The sequence below is a fragment of the Elephantulus edwardii genome, unplaced genomic scaffold (genome assembly GCF_000299155.1).
Source record: "Elephantulus edwardii isolate Elephantulus edwardi_28Jun2011 unplaced genomic scaffold, EleEdw1.0 scaffold00050, whole genome shotgun sequence".
Taxonomy (NCBI): domain Eukaryota; kingdom Metazoa; phylum Chordata; class Mammalia; order Macroscelidea; family Macroscelididae; genus Elephantulus; species Elephantulus edwardii.
The window spans coordinates 3,322,249-3,338,833 of NW_006399800.1; the positions used below are offsets into that span (position 1 = coordinate 3,322,249).

At 42.0% G+C, this 16,585-nt stretch overlaps 1 protein-coding gene across 2 annotated transcripts in view; it reads right to left on the reverse strand.

The window, feature by feature from the left end:
• Positions 1–16,585, reverse strand: part of PTPLAD1 (protein tyrosine phosphatase-like A domain containing 1) — a 45,698-nt gene that overhangs the window by 16,434 nt on the left and 12,679 nt on the right. The window contains exons 2-5 of one of the 2 annotated variants that reach the window (XM_006886650.1): positions 16,254–16,296; positions 13,521–13,594; positions 6,981–7,145; positions 5,377–5,428 (exon numbers count right to left, since the gene is read on the reverse strand). In XM_006886650.1, coding sequence (XP_006886712.1) covers positions 5,377–5,428; positions 6,981–7,145; positions 13,521–13,594; positions 16,254–16,296 — 334 coding nt within the window. The remainder of the gene's footprint in view (positions 1–5,376; positions 5,429–6,980; positions 7,146–13,520; positions 13,595–16,253; positions 16,297–16,585) is intronic. The other variant, XM_006886651.1, reaches the window with a different exon arrangement.

The window sequence follows — 16,585 nt, forward strand, 5'->3', positions numbered from 1 at the left end:
AAGAACTGATTTAAGTCTTCCACAATGTCAGTTCTTGGTTCTGTAAAGACACAGATATGAGGAAATTATGAGTGTTGCATTCCAACTATGTTTTCAGAGGTTTTCCTTGAAGAAAGATTGAGGAATGAAAAAATACATGTAACAAACCCAAGAAGGGAAAAACACAGTGACCATTTTTAGGTGGCCCTGCAGGCGGGAATGGAGCTCTGGTGGCCTAGTGGCAAGAAGCTGCTCTGCAATCCAGAAGGTGTGCGGTTTGAATCCACCAGCTGCTCTGCAGGAGAAGAATGGGTAATCTTCTCCCATGCAACTAAATGCCTCTGAATATCCACTGGAGGGTCAGCTATGGGTCGGTTCTGACTTGATGGTACACAATGAGAGTCAGCTATGGGTTGGTTCTGACTGGATGGTACACAACAGCAGCAGACAGGAAGTAAAGCTATCTATCCTTATCTTACTTAATACAATCTAGAGTTTATTCCGGAGGATTTTTTTTTTAAGGTCATGCAGGTCAAACCAACCCAGAGTTCTAAGTAATAATGAATATATGAATATTTGAACCCCTATTTATTCAATCAAGCACTCGTAACCGACCACTCACAATATGCAAGGTACAGGAGGGGGCACTATTAAGACGGTTACGATGATGCCATCTTCAAGGAGTTTTCTATCTAAAAAGCCAAAACATGTAATGAAGAGTTATATAGGTAACATGTTGTGAAAATCTCAGAGTAAGAAAATGGGATCAAGCTGGACAAGGAAAATCAGGCAAACGTGTGTGGAAAGATGCTATCAGATCTGAGCTTTGATAGAAGGCTAAGATAAAGGTGTAGGGCAATTTCAAACTCTGAGGCCCAAAACTAAGGGGCACTGGTTTTGTTGGCAACCTGAGGTTTATGAAGACACAGACAGCTGGAGAGTTAACAGGCAGGAATCAATGAAGGAAAGATATCAAGAAAGATTAAGCAGTCATGACTGAGGCCAAAGGAGTAAAGGAAAAGTGGCACTATGAAGCTCAGGTTCTGGTGCTACAGTCATTCTTAAACAACAGGTCATCAGGATTGGAGGAAGACTCATCAACAACCTGAGTTATGCAGATCACACAACTCTGCTTGCTGAAACTGAGGAGGACCTGAAGCTCTTGCTGCAGAAAGTCAAGGACTTTAGCCTTCAATATGGTTTGAAGCTCAACATCAAGAAAACAAAGATTCTCACCACTAGCAATATCATGATAGATGGTGAAGAGATTGAGATTGTTAACAGCTTTCTTTTCCTTGGCTCTACAGTCAACACCCTTGGTACCAGCAGCCAGGAAATCAAGAAATGAATTGCATTGGGAAAGTTTGCTGTCACATCTCCAGAGTACTGAAGAGCAACAATGTCAGTCTGGGACAAAGTTAAAACTTTGCAATTGCTTACTATGCATTAGAGAACTGGACAATGACTAGGGATGATAGAAAAATGATGCCTTTGAGCTGTGGTGCTGGAGAAGAGTTTTGAATATACCATGGACTGTTAGGAGAACAAACAGGTTTGTCCTAGAGAGGGTGAAGCCAGCCTGCTCCTTGGAGGCAAGGATTCTGAGGCTTCGTCTGAGATACACTGGGCATGTTGCAAGAGGGACCAGTCCTTGGAGAGGGACATCATGCTTGGAAGGGTGGAGGGACGGAGAAAGAGAGGGATACCATCGATGAGATGGACTGATACAGTGACTGGGGTAATGGGGGTAGATGTGTCAGAGACAATAAAGTTGGCACAGGATAAAACAGGTTTCAGGGCTGCTGAACACAGGGTCACTATGAGTAGCAAGTGACTCAATGGCACATAACAACAACAGGTTATCTTGCATAAACACTTCACTGACGTTTACTCACCCACTGCCATCAAACCATTTCTGGCTCATAGCAACCCTATAAAGACAGAGTAGAAATACTTCCTATGGTTTCCAAGGTGAAAACTGATTCGCTCATCAGCTTGTGAGTTCAAACTGCTGATTTGAGGGACTGGCAGTCAAGTGCTTCAACTACCGTGCCACAAGAGCTCCTCTGATATTTAAATAACCACATCTAATAATGTGATTAATCAAAAGCTGCTTTAGCTTAAAGGGCAGGGGAAATGTCAGACTTCCAGCAAGTGACTTTTTTTTTTTCAAAACTTTGTATTCTTTTTTCCCATCCAAAAGAGCTTCCATCATTAGAAAACATTATCAGTTTAGAGAAAATAGTTTTATCTACCATCCTAGAATCCCACGTATGAAAACTTTTCCTTATTTCTGAAGTCCAACCCTTTAAAATGCCAGAAGAGTCATTTAAATCTCAAGGTAGCTTTTCTGTTGTCCTTTTGCTTTCACTAATCCTCTCCCCACCTCTGCTTCTCTGAAAGAATAATCCTCTCAATTAATGGCTATTCAAATCTTTTTTTTTTTTTTTTTAAAAAAAAGCAATGAAAACCCTTTTCAAAAGAAATCTTATTCAGAACCGAATACATAAAACACAAAGGCGGAGCTGATCCAATTGAAGTGGGTCGGCTTGCCGGGCTTGCCGGCCTCGCCCCCGAAGCACCCCTGGGAGCCCTGAGGATACCATGGAAACCATTGCTCTAAAATCTCCCCTTCCTTCCTCAGGCCAGGCCAAACAAGTGCCGCTCAAACCTGGAGAAGTTCAATTTAGGGCAACTTCTGCTTTTCAGAGTTAGTGACATAGACCTGCATGGGTCCCCATGCAAGAATATAAGCTCTTGGAAGACAGGTCCTATGATGGATTCATCTGGCTCCACACATCACATGCCTACTACAGTGCTCTCTAGAGAGTGTGGGCGTAATAGACAGCTGCTGAATTTAATCTATGTTACCCAGAAGACAATGTGCCTTCAGAGTTCCTTGCTTATAAATGGCTGGACAAATAGAAATCGTTTTTTTACAAAGTGACTGAAAGAACAAAAAATCATTTAGGCTAACAATCACATCAATCTATGACACAGTCCTTGAGATCCACGTTCAGAGAAAAACATCAGGCTGGAAGGAGTGTAGTCTTGAACACATGGAATAATTTCCACATGTCTATTCAAGACACTGTACTCACGCAAAACTTCTACCTACAAACTGTTGGTGGAACAGCGCAAGGCAATACTGCACTGTTTGAAATCAAGAAAGGTGTGTATTGGAGTTGAATCCTTTCTCCACATATCTCTTCAATCTGTATGCTGAGTAAATCATTTGAGAAGGTAGACAGTATTAAGAAGAATGTGATACCAGGATCAGAGAAAGATTCATCAACAACCTACATTATGCAGATGACACAATCTTGCTTGCTGAAGGCTAGAAGGACTTGAAATACTTGTTGCAGAAGATCAAAGATTACAGTCTTCAATATGAATTACATTTCAACATCAAGAAACAAAAATCCTTACCAGTATATCATGACAGATAGAGAAAAGACTGAAGTTGTCAATGATTTCATCTTACTTAGATCCACAATCCCTTTGGTAGAAGCAGTCAAGAAATTAAAACACACACATATATGTAGAGAGAGAGAGAGCAAGAGAGCTCTCTGGTGGCCTAATGGCAAGGAGCTGTACTGCAATCCCAAAGGTTTGAGGCAATTAACTGCCTCAGAAAACCTGCCAGAGAGTTAGCTATGGGTCAGTTCCGACTCTACGGTACATAACAACAACAATTAACAACAATATAGAGCACTAGGAAAATTTAGCATCAAAGACCTCTGCAAAGTGCTAGAGAGCAACATTATCAGCTTAAGACTAAGGTGCACCTGATTCAAGCCATGCTCTGTCTTTACTTGTACTTGCTATACATCTGAAAGTTGGACAATAAATAAGGAAGACAGAAGAATGGATGCCTTTGAGCTGTGGTGTTTGAGAAGAGCACTGAATAACCTATGGATTCACAAAATAATAAATGTCTTAGAGAAAGTGCAACCAATCTGCTCTTTAGAGGCAAGTATGGTGAAACTTTGTTTCACATATTTTGGACATGTTTTGAGAGGGGCTATGACATACAGAAGGTAAAGAACTGCAATCTTCAAATATGGACTGCATCTCAACATCAAGAAAATAAAGGGAAATTGAAATAATTTGTTCGAATTTGTATTCGAGTTTTGTAAATAAACTAGTCAAAAAAGGAAGAAAAAAAAATAAATAAAATAAAGATCTTCACCACTAGGTCAATAGATAATATCATGACAGAAGGAGAAAGGATTGAGATTTTTTAAAATTTCAGCTTGCTTACATCCTAAATCAACACTCTTGGCACCAGCAGTCAGGAAATCAAAAGATTAATTACATTGTGAAAATCTGCTATCAAGGACCTCTCCATATACTGAAGATCAATGATGTCAGTCTAGAGACTAAGATGCACCTGATACAGGCCATGGTCTTCTCAGTTATTTGCTATGCATCTGAGAGCTGGACAACAACTAACAAGAACGGAATGACAATCAAAGCCTTTGAGCTGTTGTGCTGGCAAAGATAACTGAGCATACTATGGACCACCAAGAGAGGAAACAGGTCTGTCCTGGAGAGGGTGAAGTCAGGTTCCTCTTTGAAGGCAAGGATTTTGAAACTCCTCACATAATTTGGACATGTGGTCAGGAAAGAAAAGGACATTTTGCTTGGAAGGGTAGAGTCAACGCAGTAGAGGGTGACCCCAGATGAAATGGACTGACACAGTGACTATGGGCAGTGAGGATGACCCCGGGGTAGGGCAAGGTTCAGAGCTGTTGTTAGTAAGGTCGCAGAGTCAAAGTTGACTCAACAACACGTAACAACCCCTCCGCCTTGGAAAAAGACATCCTGGTTGGAAAGGTGGAGGGAGGGTCAGGGAAAGAGAGGAAGACCCTTAACAATGGACTCAAGTAAATCAAAGATGATGATGAGGATGTCACAGGATAGGGCAGTGCTCAGATTTGTTGTTCATACGGTCTCTATGAGATGTAGTCAACTCGATGGCAGCTCTGGTGGCCCAGCGGGTGAGGAGTTTGCTGCCAACCCAAAGTCATCCAGTTCAAATTCCTCAGCTGCTGTGTGGGAGAGAGATGGGTAGTCTCCCTGGAGGGTCAGCTGTGGGTCAGTTCAACCTCACTCAATGACAAATAAAAACAGCATTCAAGTCCAGAATGCCATTTGCCATGAGGCTAGCCAAGGAGACGAGGACCTTCCATTGTGCCACACCACCCTTCAAATGATGCCAGGCCCCAAACCAAAGGGAGGTGTCAAAGGTTTCTGATGTGGACAGGCATACTTTAAGCTCTAGTCATTAAGGCTTGCCCCTAAAATCAACTAAACCGTTTAATAAGTGAAATCATTAGTTCTGCCCCACCACAGGCATACCCCACCTCTATCATGGCAGCAGTGGAAACTTACTTTCAGGGGAGCCTTCTCTTTCCATTCTGAGTTTATTTAGGCGTTCTTCTTCCTACAATTTGAACAGTAAGTTAGAACTCCCAGGGACTTGCAAAACTTCACATGTTATGAAATATCACCTCAGTCATACTAAAGAGAAGTATTAACAGCATCAATAAGGCATCCTGATTGCATACTCCCTCAAAGCTACTGCCCTCCAATTTTATTTCAACATCAAAAATAAACCAAAGGTGCTCAGGGGCCAGAAAGCCTGGCTCCTGGTTACTGGGTAATAAATAAAGGATTACCCATCCCATGCTCAGAGACTTAACCCTAATAGGTGGCTTCCAAAATGTCAATCAAGCAGAAACATAACCAGAAGATTTGTCATAGCTGTAGCAACTAAACAGAAGTTTAGGTGGGAAATAAGTTGGTATTTTCTGTCCCAAGATTTTTAGATTTTTAATATATAACTTTTTCAGAAGCTAAATTTAGGACTCCAACATGAATACAAATTCATCATTTATCTCAACACAGATATAGGTGAATACATAGATATTTATAAATATACACATGGGTTAACATATACACATTCATTTCCTTGCCCTGTTAGCTGAGAAGGCCTAGACACAAGTGCAGCCCAGTAGCAATGAGAACCCTTAGTGCTCAGATCTTGGTCTCCAGTAACACAAGTAAGGTCCCTAATTCTAAGGCTGAGCCAGGAAATAAACAAGAACGAGGACCAGGAAGCAAGGAAGTGCTGTGGTGGAGGGTGAGGAGACTACAATATGGTAAAGGGGCACAGGCGTGAACTGAAAAAGCTCCTAGGGGCCAAAGCTCAAATCATGTGAGCAACAAATAACGTGGTATTGGATTATAACCTAAACTATAAACACCTATGATTCCACATTGATGTAAATGACTGAATGCATAAAGAAATGGGGGAAATGAGACAAATTTCTCATTGCAGAAGAATTTCAAATAAATTATGTAAATACTCCACCCTAAAGCTCTGGTGGTCTAGCGGTAAGAAGCTGTGCTGCAATCCCAAAGACACATGGTTCAAATCCACCAGCTGCTCCAGGGGAGACGCATGGGCAGCTCCTCCCGTGTGATTTACTGTCTCTGAAAACACGCTATGAGTCAGTTCCAACTTAACGGCACACAACAACAAAAGGACAGGGAGCAAAAGTCTCTACTCTTTTTTAGTGTAGGCTAAGCAAAGGAACTTCCCTCCAAAAAGCAGAGTAAGGAAAGTGGAGATTTCTGACAAACACCACCTCAGCCAGGTGACCAAGATTAATATCAACTGTGATAGAGGTCATGTGATAGCATGTGCCCTTGAAACGATAGGGTAAGAATGGCATTTTACCGCTGTGGTCTTCCTGCCAAGGACCAATCAACCAGCCCAATCATCATGAGAAAACATATTAGGTGAATTTCACCTGGGAGCACAGCCCACAAAATACCTGACCAGTATTTCTCCATGGCTACAGGTTTTTTAAATCAACTTGTAACTCTGCTTCTATCCCATCGGGCCTTAAGAAATCTCTCAGGTGGCGCTAATACCGTGGGCCCCTCTTGGTTTCTGCCTTCAAAGGCTGGATCCTAAAGTCCTTACTTACCTTGGCTCTGAGCTCCATTTCCGCATCAGACTCATCCAACCAGCGATCAAAGTCAGGGGCCAAAAACAGTGGGCGCTTCTCCTGCTTGGTGAGCCTCTCCCACCACTGGCTCGCCTTCTTCTGTACCGTTATATTTACCTGTCTCTGGGTCAGTTTGTGGACAGGCTAAGGAGAAAAAGTGAGACTGTGAGAATGTCTTCCTCCACTGCCCTACTCCTGAAGTGGCACAAAACCGGAGCAGCTACACGGAGAAGGAACGGAATATCATTAGTCCCCCTTCTTTATCACTATACATCCTGACGCTAGGAGAACATAAGTCTAGGGGCTAGTACAAGGAAGAACTGTTAAAACAGCACAGTTTTTCTGATTTCTTCCACTCAATGAATGACAAAGGAGAAATAAAGCAGCGAGCCCCTGGTTCCAGCAAGGGGAATAAGCATAAACCTCCTGCTAGGCCTCCTTCATGCAAAACACTATATTCAACCACCCTCTCAAGTGCACACCAGGCTTTAAAATTTTCCTCCCATGAAAATGACTGAATTCAATGATCAATGGTCCCTGGCAAAAGTAAATTGTTTTAGAAAGGCCTGTATCATAGTCAGAACTGAACAGCATCAGTTACAAACTTTACACAGTAGTGAGGCCTGGGAGTATTCCCAACTATATTCAAAATCAGGGAGCTCTGGTAGCCTAGTGGCAAGAGCTGCACTGCAATACTGAAGGCACGCGTGGTTCAAATCTACCAGATGGTCCACTGGAAAAGGAGGGGCAATCTCCTCCTGTGCCAGTCGGATCCTATTCAACAGTACACAAGGAAACAAAACAAAAACAAAAAACAACTATATACAAAATCACAGAGGCTGTTCCAGTTAACACCAGCTCATTATTCCTCTACATGGTCTCTTCCCTCTGCCTCTCTAGCAATCCCGTCACAGGTCCTCCGGAACCCATACAACTAATGTCTAGTAATGCTTTCCCAAAACCATCCCGGGCAGTGAGAGATCACTAAGCTCAAGCACCCAGAGCTACAAGTGTAATTTTAGAAACTGAAGTACACCATCTTTTAGGTCCTGTCCTCTTGTCAGAAAAAAAATTCCTTAGGCTGGAAGGGAAGAAAACACTCACTCACACCCCTGATATTCTTCCTTACAACCAGTCGCTCCAATCCTTTATCATTTTCCTTTTTCCTCTTTGCTTTTGTGGTAAAGCCTCCTAAAAGTAATGTGCTCAGGAGTTGTGTTAATAGTGGTGGAATGATTAGGAAAAGGACAGGAGAATGTGTGTGCTCTTTGAAGAACGGCATTGATGTTACTGAATTCCACACAGGGAACTGGTGAGATGGTGTGTTTTGTTAAGCATATTATTCCCATGTTTTACAATGTGATCCCCTGGCAAGGCTTCTCCTACCCTGGGTAACTCTGCTATCTGTTGGAACCTCACTCCTCTGCCACCAAGAAAACCAGAGAAGCAGAGCTGAGAGGGGCCCCAAAGATCACATAATCCGAGCTTTCGTTTAGCTTAGGAGAAAACTGGAAGTCAAAGAAGTGAACAGACTTAGGCAAGTGCATGCTGCTAGTAAATGACAGAGCACAGATTCATCTCAGGTTCCCCAACTTGTCCCATTTCTCAGCAGCTAAATATTGAGCTCTAGTCCAACTAAAAGACCCACAGAGTTCCTGCTCATGGTTTTTGTTCAGCTTTCTTTAAACTGTACTTATTGTTGAGAAAATACACAGCGAAACATACACACCAATGCAACGGTGTCTAGACATCCAAGTTAGTGACCATGGCCTTCCTTTTCTGAGTTGTTCCTTCCTCTTTAGAATAAACTCACTGGCCCTTAAGATTCCTATCTAAATCTTTGCAGTTGCTGTTGTCATTTTGATGCCATAGAGTTTTCAAAAGATCATAATGCTCAAAGAAGAGCTTTCTTTTTACTAGTTAAACCACTGTTTGGCTTTAAAATTACTTCAGGGGATTTGTTTGGTTTAAGATTTAAAGATTATCTCAAAGCAATAGTTTCAGGGGTTCATTCACTCTCCATGGTTTCAGAAAGTCTAGTTGTATACCACTGGGTTGGAACCAACTTATTAACTGATCCTCCAGAAGGATTTCAGAGGCTGTAAATCACACAGGAGGAGACTGTCCATCTTTCCCTCATGATGCATCTGGTAGATTCAAACTGTGTGCCATTGGGGTGGCAGAGCAACTTCTTAAGATTAAGCCAGCAGAGTTTCCTTCGGAATCTAGCGTCCATAAAACTTGGAAATTCTGTTTTACGTTTTCTCCCTTTTGTTCAGGATTCATCTATGGAATCTTTGATCCAAATGCTCCATAATGGTAGCCAGGGACCACCTAGTTCTTCTAGTTTCATGCAAAGGAGGCATCGTTAATGGAAGCAATTAGCCACACATTTTCTATCCTCCTATTCCTGACTCTGCTTTTTCCTTAGTTGTCCCAAGTGAATACAGACCAAATATCATGCCTTGAGTAGCCACTTGCAAGCTTTTAAAACCCCAGGCTCCATGCAACAAACAAGGACGTAGCACAGAGGCTTTAAACACATAATTAGAGCAATTAATTAAGATGGTCCATGAAATCATGACCCCAAACCTCCCAATCAAGGAAACAAATCCCTTAAGTTGTTGAGCTATACATAAGTAGCCTCAGCAGCTACTTTTTTTCTTTTTTCACTACAATAAATACATCTTTCTCTCAACAATGGTAATTTAACTTTTGACCCAAACATTATTCTAGGTGGTATAGCACTGGTCTGTGCATTGCTGCACAAAGGTAACTCGTGGTTGCTGTGATGCTGAACACTGTGACATTGACGTGCCAAATGTGATAATGGTTATCCATGGCAGACAGTGTTTGCTGGAGCTTCCCGATTACAACAAGCCTGGGAGCAGGAGAGGCATCTACTTCTGAAATGGCTTGCCTCCAGAAACTCTATGAACAGTGCTCAGGCCTTTCTTTCATAGGGTCGCTATGAGTCATCTATGACTCGACGGCAGCTAACAACAACAGCAGCATATACAACTTACTGACAGCAATTAAAATAATCAGCTGTGCAACCCTACCCTGAATCAATGAGATCTCTCCATCACTGCTAATTGCCCTTCCTCCTCTCCTTCCGGCCCCAGCTAACCATTAATAAATTGGGTCCCTCTACATTTGTCTTTTCTTCTGTTAGGAAAGTGAGGTCTGGTGACTTAGTGGGTAAGGGGTTCAATGCCAACCGAAAGGCACACGGTTTGAATGCACCAAATGTTTCTCAGGAGAAAGGCAATCTGTCCCAAGTATTTACAGCCTCTGACATCTCACTGGAGAGTCAGTTATGAGTTGGTTCCACCTCAGCAGCACATAACAACAGCATGTGTAAGTGAGGTCATACAATTTTACTTAATTTCACTTATTTTGCTCAACATAACATTTTCAAGTTCCATCCATATTATAGTATATAACAAGACTGTACATATCCCATAGCATGTATGTAATGCCTTTTGTTCACTCATTCATCTGTCAATGGGCATTTATGTTTTTTCTGCCTTTTGGCTACTGTGAATAGTTCTGCCCTTTAACACTGGTATACAAGCCTTTTTAGCTTTTTTCTTAAGTCTGTTTTCCAGTCTTTGAGAGAGAGAGATGATAGAGAGAGAGAGATACATGGATGGACAGATAGTTATAGAGATAGATAAATACACACACATATGCACACCTAGAGGTAGAATATTAAATAGAAAAGGTATGGAGATAGGACACATCCCTGGCAAATACCCCTCCTAATTTTAAACCATGCAGTGTTTCCTTGCTCTGTTCTGCCAACAGCTTCCTGGTCAAAGTATAGGTTTCACATAAGCACAATCAAGTGTTTGGGGATTCCCATTCTAAGAGTTAGCCACAGTTTGTTGTGATCCATACAATCAAAAATGCCTTTGTATAGTCAATGAAACCCAGACAGACATTCCTCTGGTGCTCTCTGCTTTCAGCTAAGATCCATCTAACATTAACTATAATAACCCTAGTTATGATCTTTTCTAAACCCAGCCTGAACACCTGGCAGTTCTCTATTGAAGTGCTGCTCTAGTCATTTTTTGGATCATTTTCAGCAGAAACTTGCATGCATGTGATTATTAATGATACTGTTCAATAATTTCCACTCTCTACTGGGTCACCTTTCTTTGGAATGGGAACAAATAGGGATCTTTTCCAGGCGGTTGGCCAGGTGGTTGTCCTCCAGATTTCTGGGCACAACCTGGTGAGCACATTCAGGGTCTGTTTTCATCAATTGGTATGCCACTAATTTCTGGGCCTTAATTTTTGCCAATTCCTTCAAAGCAGCTTGAACTTCTTCATCACCACAGGTCATAAGTTGTTTCATACAATTCTTCTGTGTCAGTCAACAGTTTCTGGTACAGTGACTCTGCATGATTCTTCCATCTTCTTTTAATGCTTCCTGGATCATTTAATATTCTCCCCAAATCATCCTTAAGTACTGTAACTCAGGACTTGAACTGGTTCTTCAGTTCTTTCAGCTTAAGAAATGTCAAAAAAAGCTGATCCATTTTTGGGGAGCTCTGGTGGCCTAGTGGTAAGAACGTGCACTGCAATCCCAGAGGCGCACGGTTCGTATCCACCAGATGCTCTGCCGGGGAAGGAGGGACAATCTCCTCCTATACCAGTCAGATCTGATTTGACGGTACACACACACACACACAAACACACACACACTTAAAAAATAAATAAAATTTAAAAAAAAAAGAAATGTCGAGCAAGGCTGGGCTCTATGAGGTTGAATGTAACATCAGGATTGGAGAAAGATGCATCAACAACCTGAGTTATGTGGATGATACAAATTTGCTTGCTAAATCTGAGGAGGACCTGAAGCACTTGCTGCAGAAGGTCAAGGACTGCAGCTTTCAATATGGATTGAAGCTCAACATCAAGAAAACAAAAGATTCTCACCACTGAGCCAATTGGCAGCATCATGATAGACGGTGAAGAGATTGAGACTGTTAATAGCTTTAAGTTTGCTTGGCTCCACAATCAACACTCTTGGTACCAGCAACCAGGAAATCAAAAGATGAACTGCATTGGGAAAGTTTGCTGTCAAGGACGTCTCCAAAGTACTGAAGATCAACAATGTCAGTCTGAAAACTAAGGTTCTCCTGATCCATACCATGGTTTTCACAATTACATACTATGCCTCAGAAAGCAGTGACTAGGGATGACAGAAGGAGAATTGATGCCTTTGAGCTGTGGTGCTGAAGAAGTGTATTGAGTATACCATGGACCACTAGGAGAACAAACAGGTTTGTCCTGGAGAGAGTGAAACCAGACTGATCCTTAGAGGCAAGAATTATGAAGCTCCGTCTTACATACTTTGGGCATGTTGCAAGGAAGGACCAGTTCTTGGAGAGGGACATTATGCTTGGAAGGGTGGAGGGACAGCACAAGAGAGGAAGACCCTGGATAAGATGGATTGACTCAGTGACTAGGGTGATGGGGGTAGGTGTGTCAGAGACAATAAGGTTGGCTCAGGATAGAGAAGGAATTCAGAGTTGTTGTACATTGAGGGTCGCTATGAGTCACAGGCGACTCGATGGCACATAACAACAACAGAGGTAGAATGGCTGGATCATACAATAGTTTTATTTTTTGTTTTTTTGAGGCACTGCCACACTATTTTTCATAGTAGCTGGACTATTTGCATTCCAATAAACAATAGACAATGGTTTCAATTATTCCACATTCCAACCAACACTTGTCATTTCTTGCTTTTTAAATTCGTAGCCATCCTTCTTATTCCTATTGTTGTGTACCCATCAAGTTAGAACCAACCCATAGCTGACTCTCCAATGGGTCTGTTACACTAGAGGAGATTCTCATCTTTTTTCTACAGAGCAGCTGGTGGATGTGAACTGCTTGGCTTCAGGATGGCAGCACAGGTTCTTACCACGAGACACCAGAGTTCCCTAGTCATTCCAGTGGGAGTGTAATATTATCTCCTTGTGGGAACTCTAATGGCCTAGTGGTAAGAAGCTGCACTGCAATCCCAAAGGCACATAGTTCAAATCCACCACCTGCTCCACAGCTAAAGGATGGAAAATCTCCTCCCATTCAATTTACTGTCTCTGAAAACCCTCTGGAGGGTCAGCTATGGGTCAGTTCTGACTCAACAGTACACAACAACCTTAACAGCCAGTAAGGGAGCTCTGAAGGCCTAGTGGTAAGCAGCAGTGCTGCAATACCAAAGGCATGTGGTTCAAATCCACCAGCTGTTCCAAAGGATAAAGCCAAGCAGTCTACTCCCATGTGATCAACTGTCTCTGAAAACTCACCGGAGGATCTGCTATGGGTCAGGTCTGACTCAATGGTACACAACAATGCCTAGTAAGGCTAAGCATTGTTTTTATGTCTATGATCCCCTTGTTCTTATCTCCTTTTTTCCCCACAATCCTGCTCCCTACACCATCAACCTCTTAGTAATTATTTCCTAAAGTGAGAAATAAATAAATGAGGAAGCAAAGAACATACCTCTGGTTTCACAGGGTCTAAGAACTCCAGGTGAAATTCATAGACATTATCTCCTTTGGCACCATGTCCCTGAGCTGTAAAGAAAGAAACGGAGATGACTATGGACTTGAGCAGAGCAGGCTCATCCAAGAGACAGCCTGGTGCAGTTTTTCAAAGTATGAAAAGATTATCGGACTCTGCCAAAATGAGTAGGGATTTGTGAACTGAGCTCCTGAAAAGCCAGATAAGCTGAACCCCAGGCTAAAAGTCTATTTCCTTCTAAGTCCTTCAGGCTAGTTCCAGGTATTACTTAATCTTCCAGTGTGACCTTCATAATACCTAGTACAAATACAGGGCAAGAGGAAGACAACAGTAAATTTACGGGTCACATTTACCTTGGCTCTGACTCTAGAGGAAAGGAAAATCAGGTAGGAGTATTATTTCAATTGCAGCTAGTGAAGGAAAGTTGCAGGGCACATGGAAATGCTGCACTGTCTCAAGGAAAGCTCTGAGTTCCAAACTTCCCAACCATGGTCAAAAAATGAAGGGAAGACACTGGCTTCTCCTTTAGCTTGCTCCAAACAGAATAAGGAGAAATAAGTTCTATCTCCACTCTTTCCCTAAGAGAGGCCAAATACAACTAGGAAGAGAGGCCCCAGACTGGCCATTACTCTATGCCTATACTTTGGCATGGCTGCTGTGCTCCCCCCAAATCAAGTGAGCATTCTGCCTAGGTGCCAGTGACTGTTGAGCCAGCAGAGATGCCAGACATTTCTCCTTCCGATATCCTGATCGGCCTGTCTCCTAAGTCTCTCCTGGGAGTCTCTTCATCCGCTGACCATATCTGGTAGAACTTGTCTAATATCTGCTACTGGAGGCCATTCTTCATTTTCTTAGTCTGTAAATTCCTTAAGGTAGGACATGCTCTAAGCTCCAAGTTGCAAAGTTTCCTTTGATCATTTTAATGCCCCTGCCAATGCATTTAGCCCATAAAATACCTCATCTGTTACCACCAGTACCCTGCATCTTGAAAAGGCTATCTTTTCAGACTGAGCTTCATGCAAGTATATCCCTAACTCCAACCACTTAATGACATTCCAAGGAACTGGAACAGAAAGAGAATAGGGAAAATCACATCCTATGTGAATGAATTCACTCACTGATTCATTCATTCACTCAATGAATCCAGACCTATCCCCACAGCCAGAGCTGTAAATATGTTGATGAACTGAGAAAAAAAGATGGAGACAAATTCATAGAATCAAGGTAATATTAGAGTTAGACCTGAGGGAACATCAAGAGAACAAAGTATTTCTCAAATTGGTCTGCAAGTGTAGTATCAGGAAGCTACAAAGTCTCATCATGAGTATTTCTATTTTGTGTTTTCATTATAATATTTAAAAAAGAGAAAGAGAACATTCTGGATCATTTAGAAGGCTACCTTACAATCAAGTTCTTTCACACAAGTTAGTGACCATGTTTGCATCTATATTCACAGTGAAATCAAGGATGACATGAAGGGACCATCTCTATTTCTTAACAAAACATTTTTCAATCTAGGTCCCATGGACCCTTGTAAAAAGAGCAAGGGCCACAAGGGGACTGCTATATCTGACCTTTGGCTTCACAAAGGGCAACTGTTCCTGTCAAAAGCATCAACAACACAAAACCAATTCCCATGAGGTCAGACATGTCCCCATGTTCTCATACCTCTTTCTACCCATCTCACCACCAATCTTACCACTTTACTGGGTCCAATATTTGATGTGATAGCTCACAGACTACACTGAGCCATACTAGGGAAGACAAAGTCTACATAATCCAGGTTAATAGCAGAATACAATCACTTAATCAGGACAGCTTACGAAATGTGCTCCCAGGCACCTTAGCTTTGAGCCTCATAGGTTTAGGCCAGTGTTACAAAGTTCTCAGTCCTGTCAATATTGGCTCCCCCTACCCTCTCCTCCACTCACGTGTCCAACAAACTTGGGCAAAGGCTCTTAGCTTAGCTCTGGTTCTATCTGTAAGGGGAAGCATTCCTAAAGTAGTTCTATCTCATGTTGTTCTCAGTTTCGGCCATGGCTACTGTTGCCATAGGCATACCCAGAGCAAGAATTTCTGAGCCAGAAGAAACTGTTACATTCTCTTCCTCCTTCTTCACTGGTGAAAAAGATCTAATTCTGTTGCTGGATTACTCAATTTAATGGTGAGACTAGCCAATCCCTTTGTAGATTGGTGAGACTAATCAAACCCCCTGTGGAATAGTGGATAGCCAATTCCCTCAAGAATAGGTTAGCACGCCCTATTTGCATATTCCCACACATTCACATAACAAAGTCAAGTTCAATGGCTAGGAAAGCAATTCTGAATAATAAATGCCACAAACCTTGAGAGACCTACAGACATACTCTCTAAGTGTCCAAGGACCTCAATTCAGAAAAATACTGATAGAATCCAACATTCCCATTTCATAGGGCCACCAAACCATTTCATAGGGCCACCAAAGTGATTAATTTATCCAAAGTGGTGGCAGAGTTGGAGCAAGAGACAGATCACCGAATTTCTAGCTCAGGACTTATTCTTTCTCACTATGTCTATAGAATCTCCAAAGGGAAAGCAGGGTTTCAAATAAATTCTTTGACTTTTCTAATAATATGTCACATCAATCCAGTTTACGTCAAAATAAAATAATCAAGGTGAGCATGAATAAAGAAAAAAGGAAAACCGAGGGGGGAAAAAAGCCCAGATACTAACCTTTGAAATGCAGCACATTTTCGGTGATGCTGATGGCAGGATTCTGTGAAAAGACACCAATGATATGAGAAATAAAATAACATTAAAACCAGGTCATGTCTCCCCCTCTCCCTTCTTTGAGGTATGACCTCCTACCTTATGTCCCCCAACAAAGAACATATTTAGTTGTTTATTCATCGTTTGTGCAAGGTGGTTCTACACCTTTCTGTAGTGCTTAGCCATTGTAAGCTTCTGTAAGAAGTAATCTACCCTGTTCTGACAGTACAGAAAAATGAGGATTGTTGAATCAGTCCTTTCTATAATTGTGATTCATGTAAGGTGCTACATGGGGC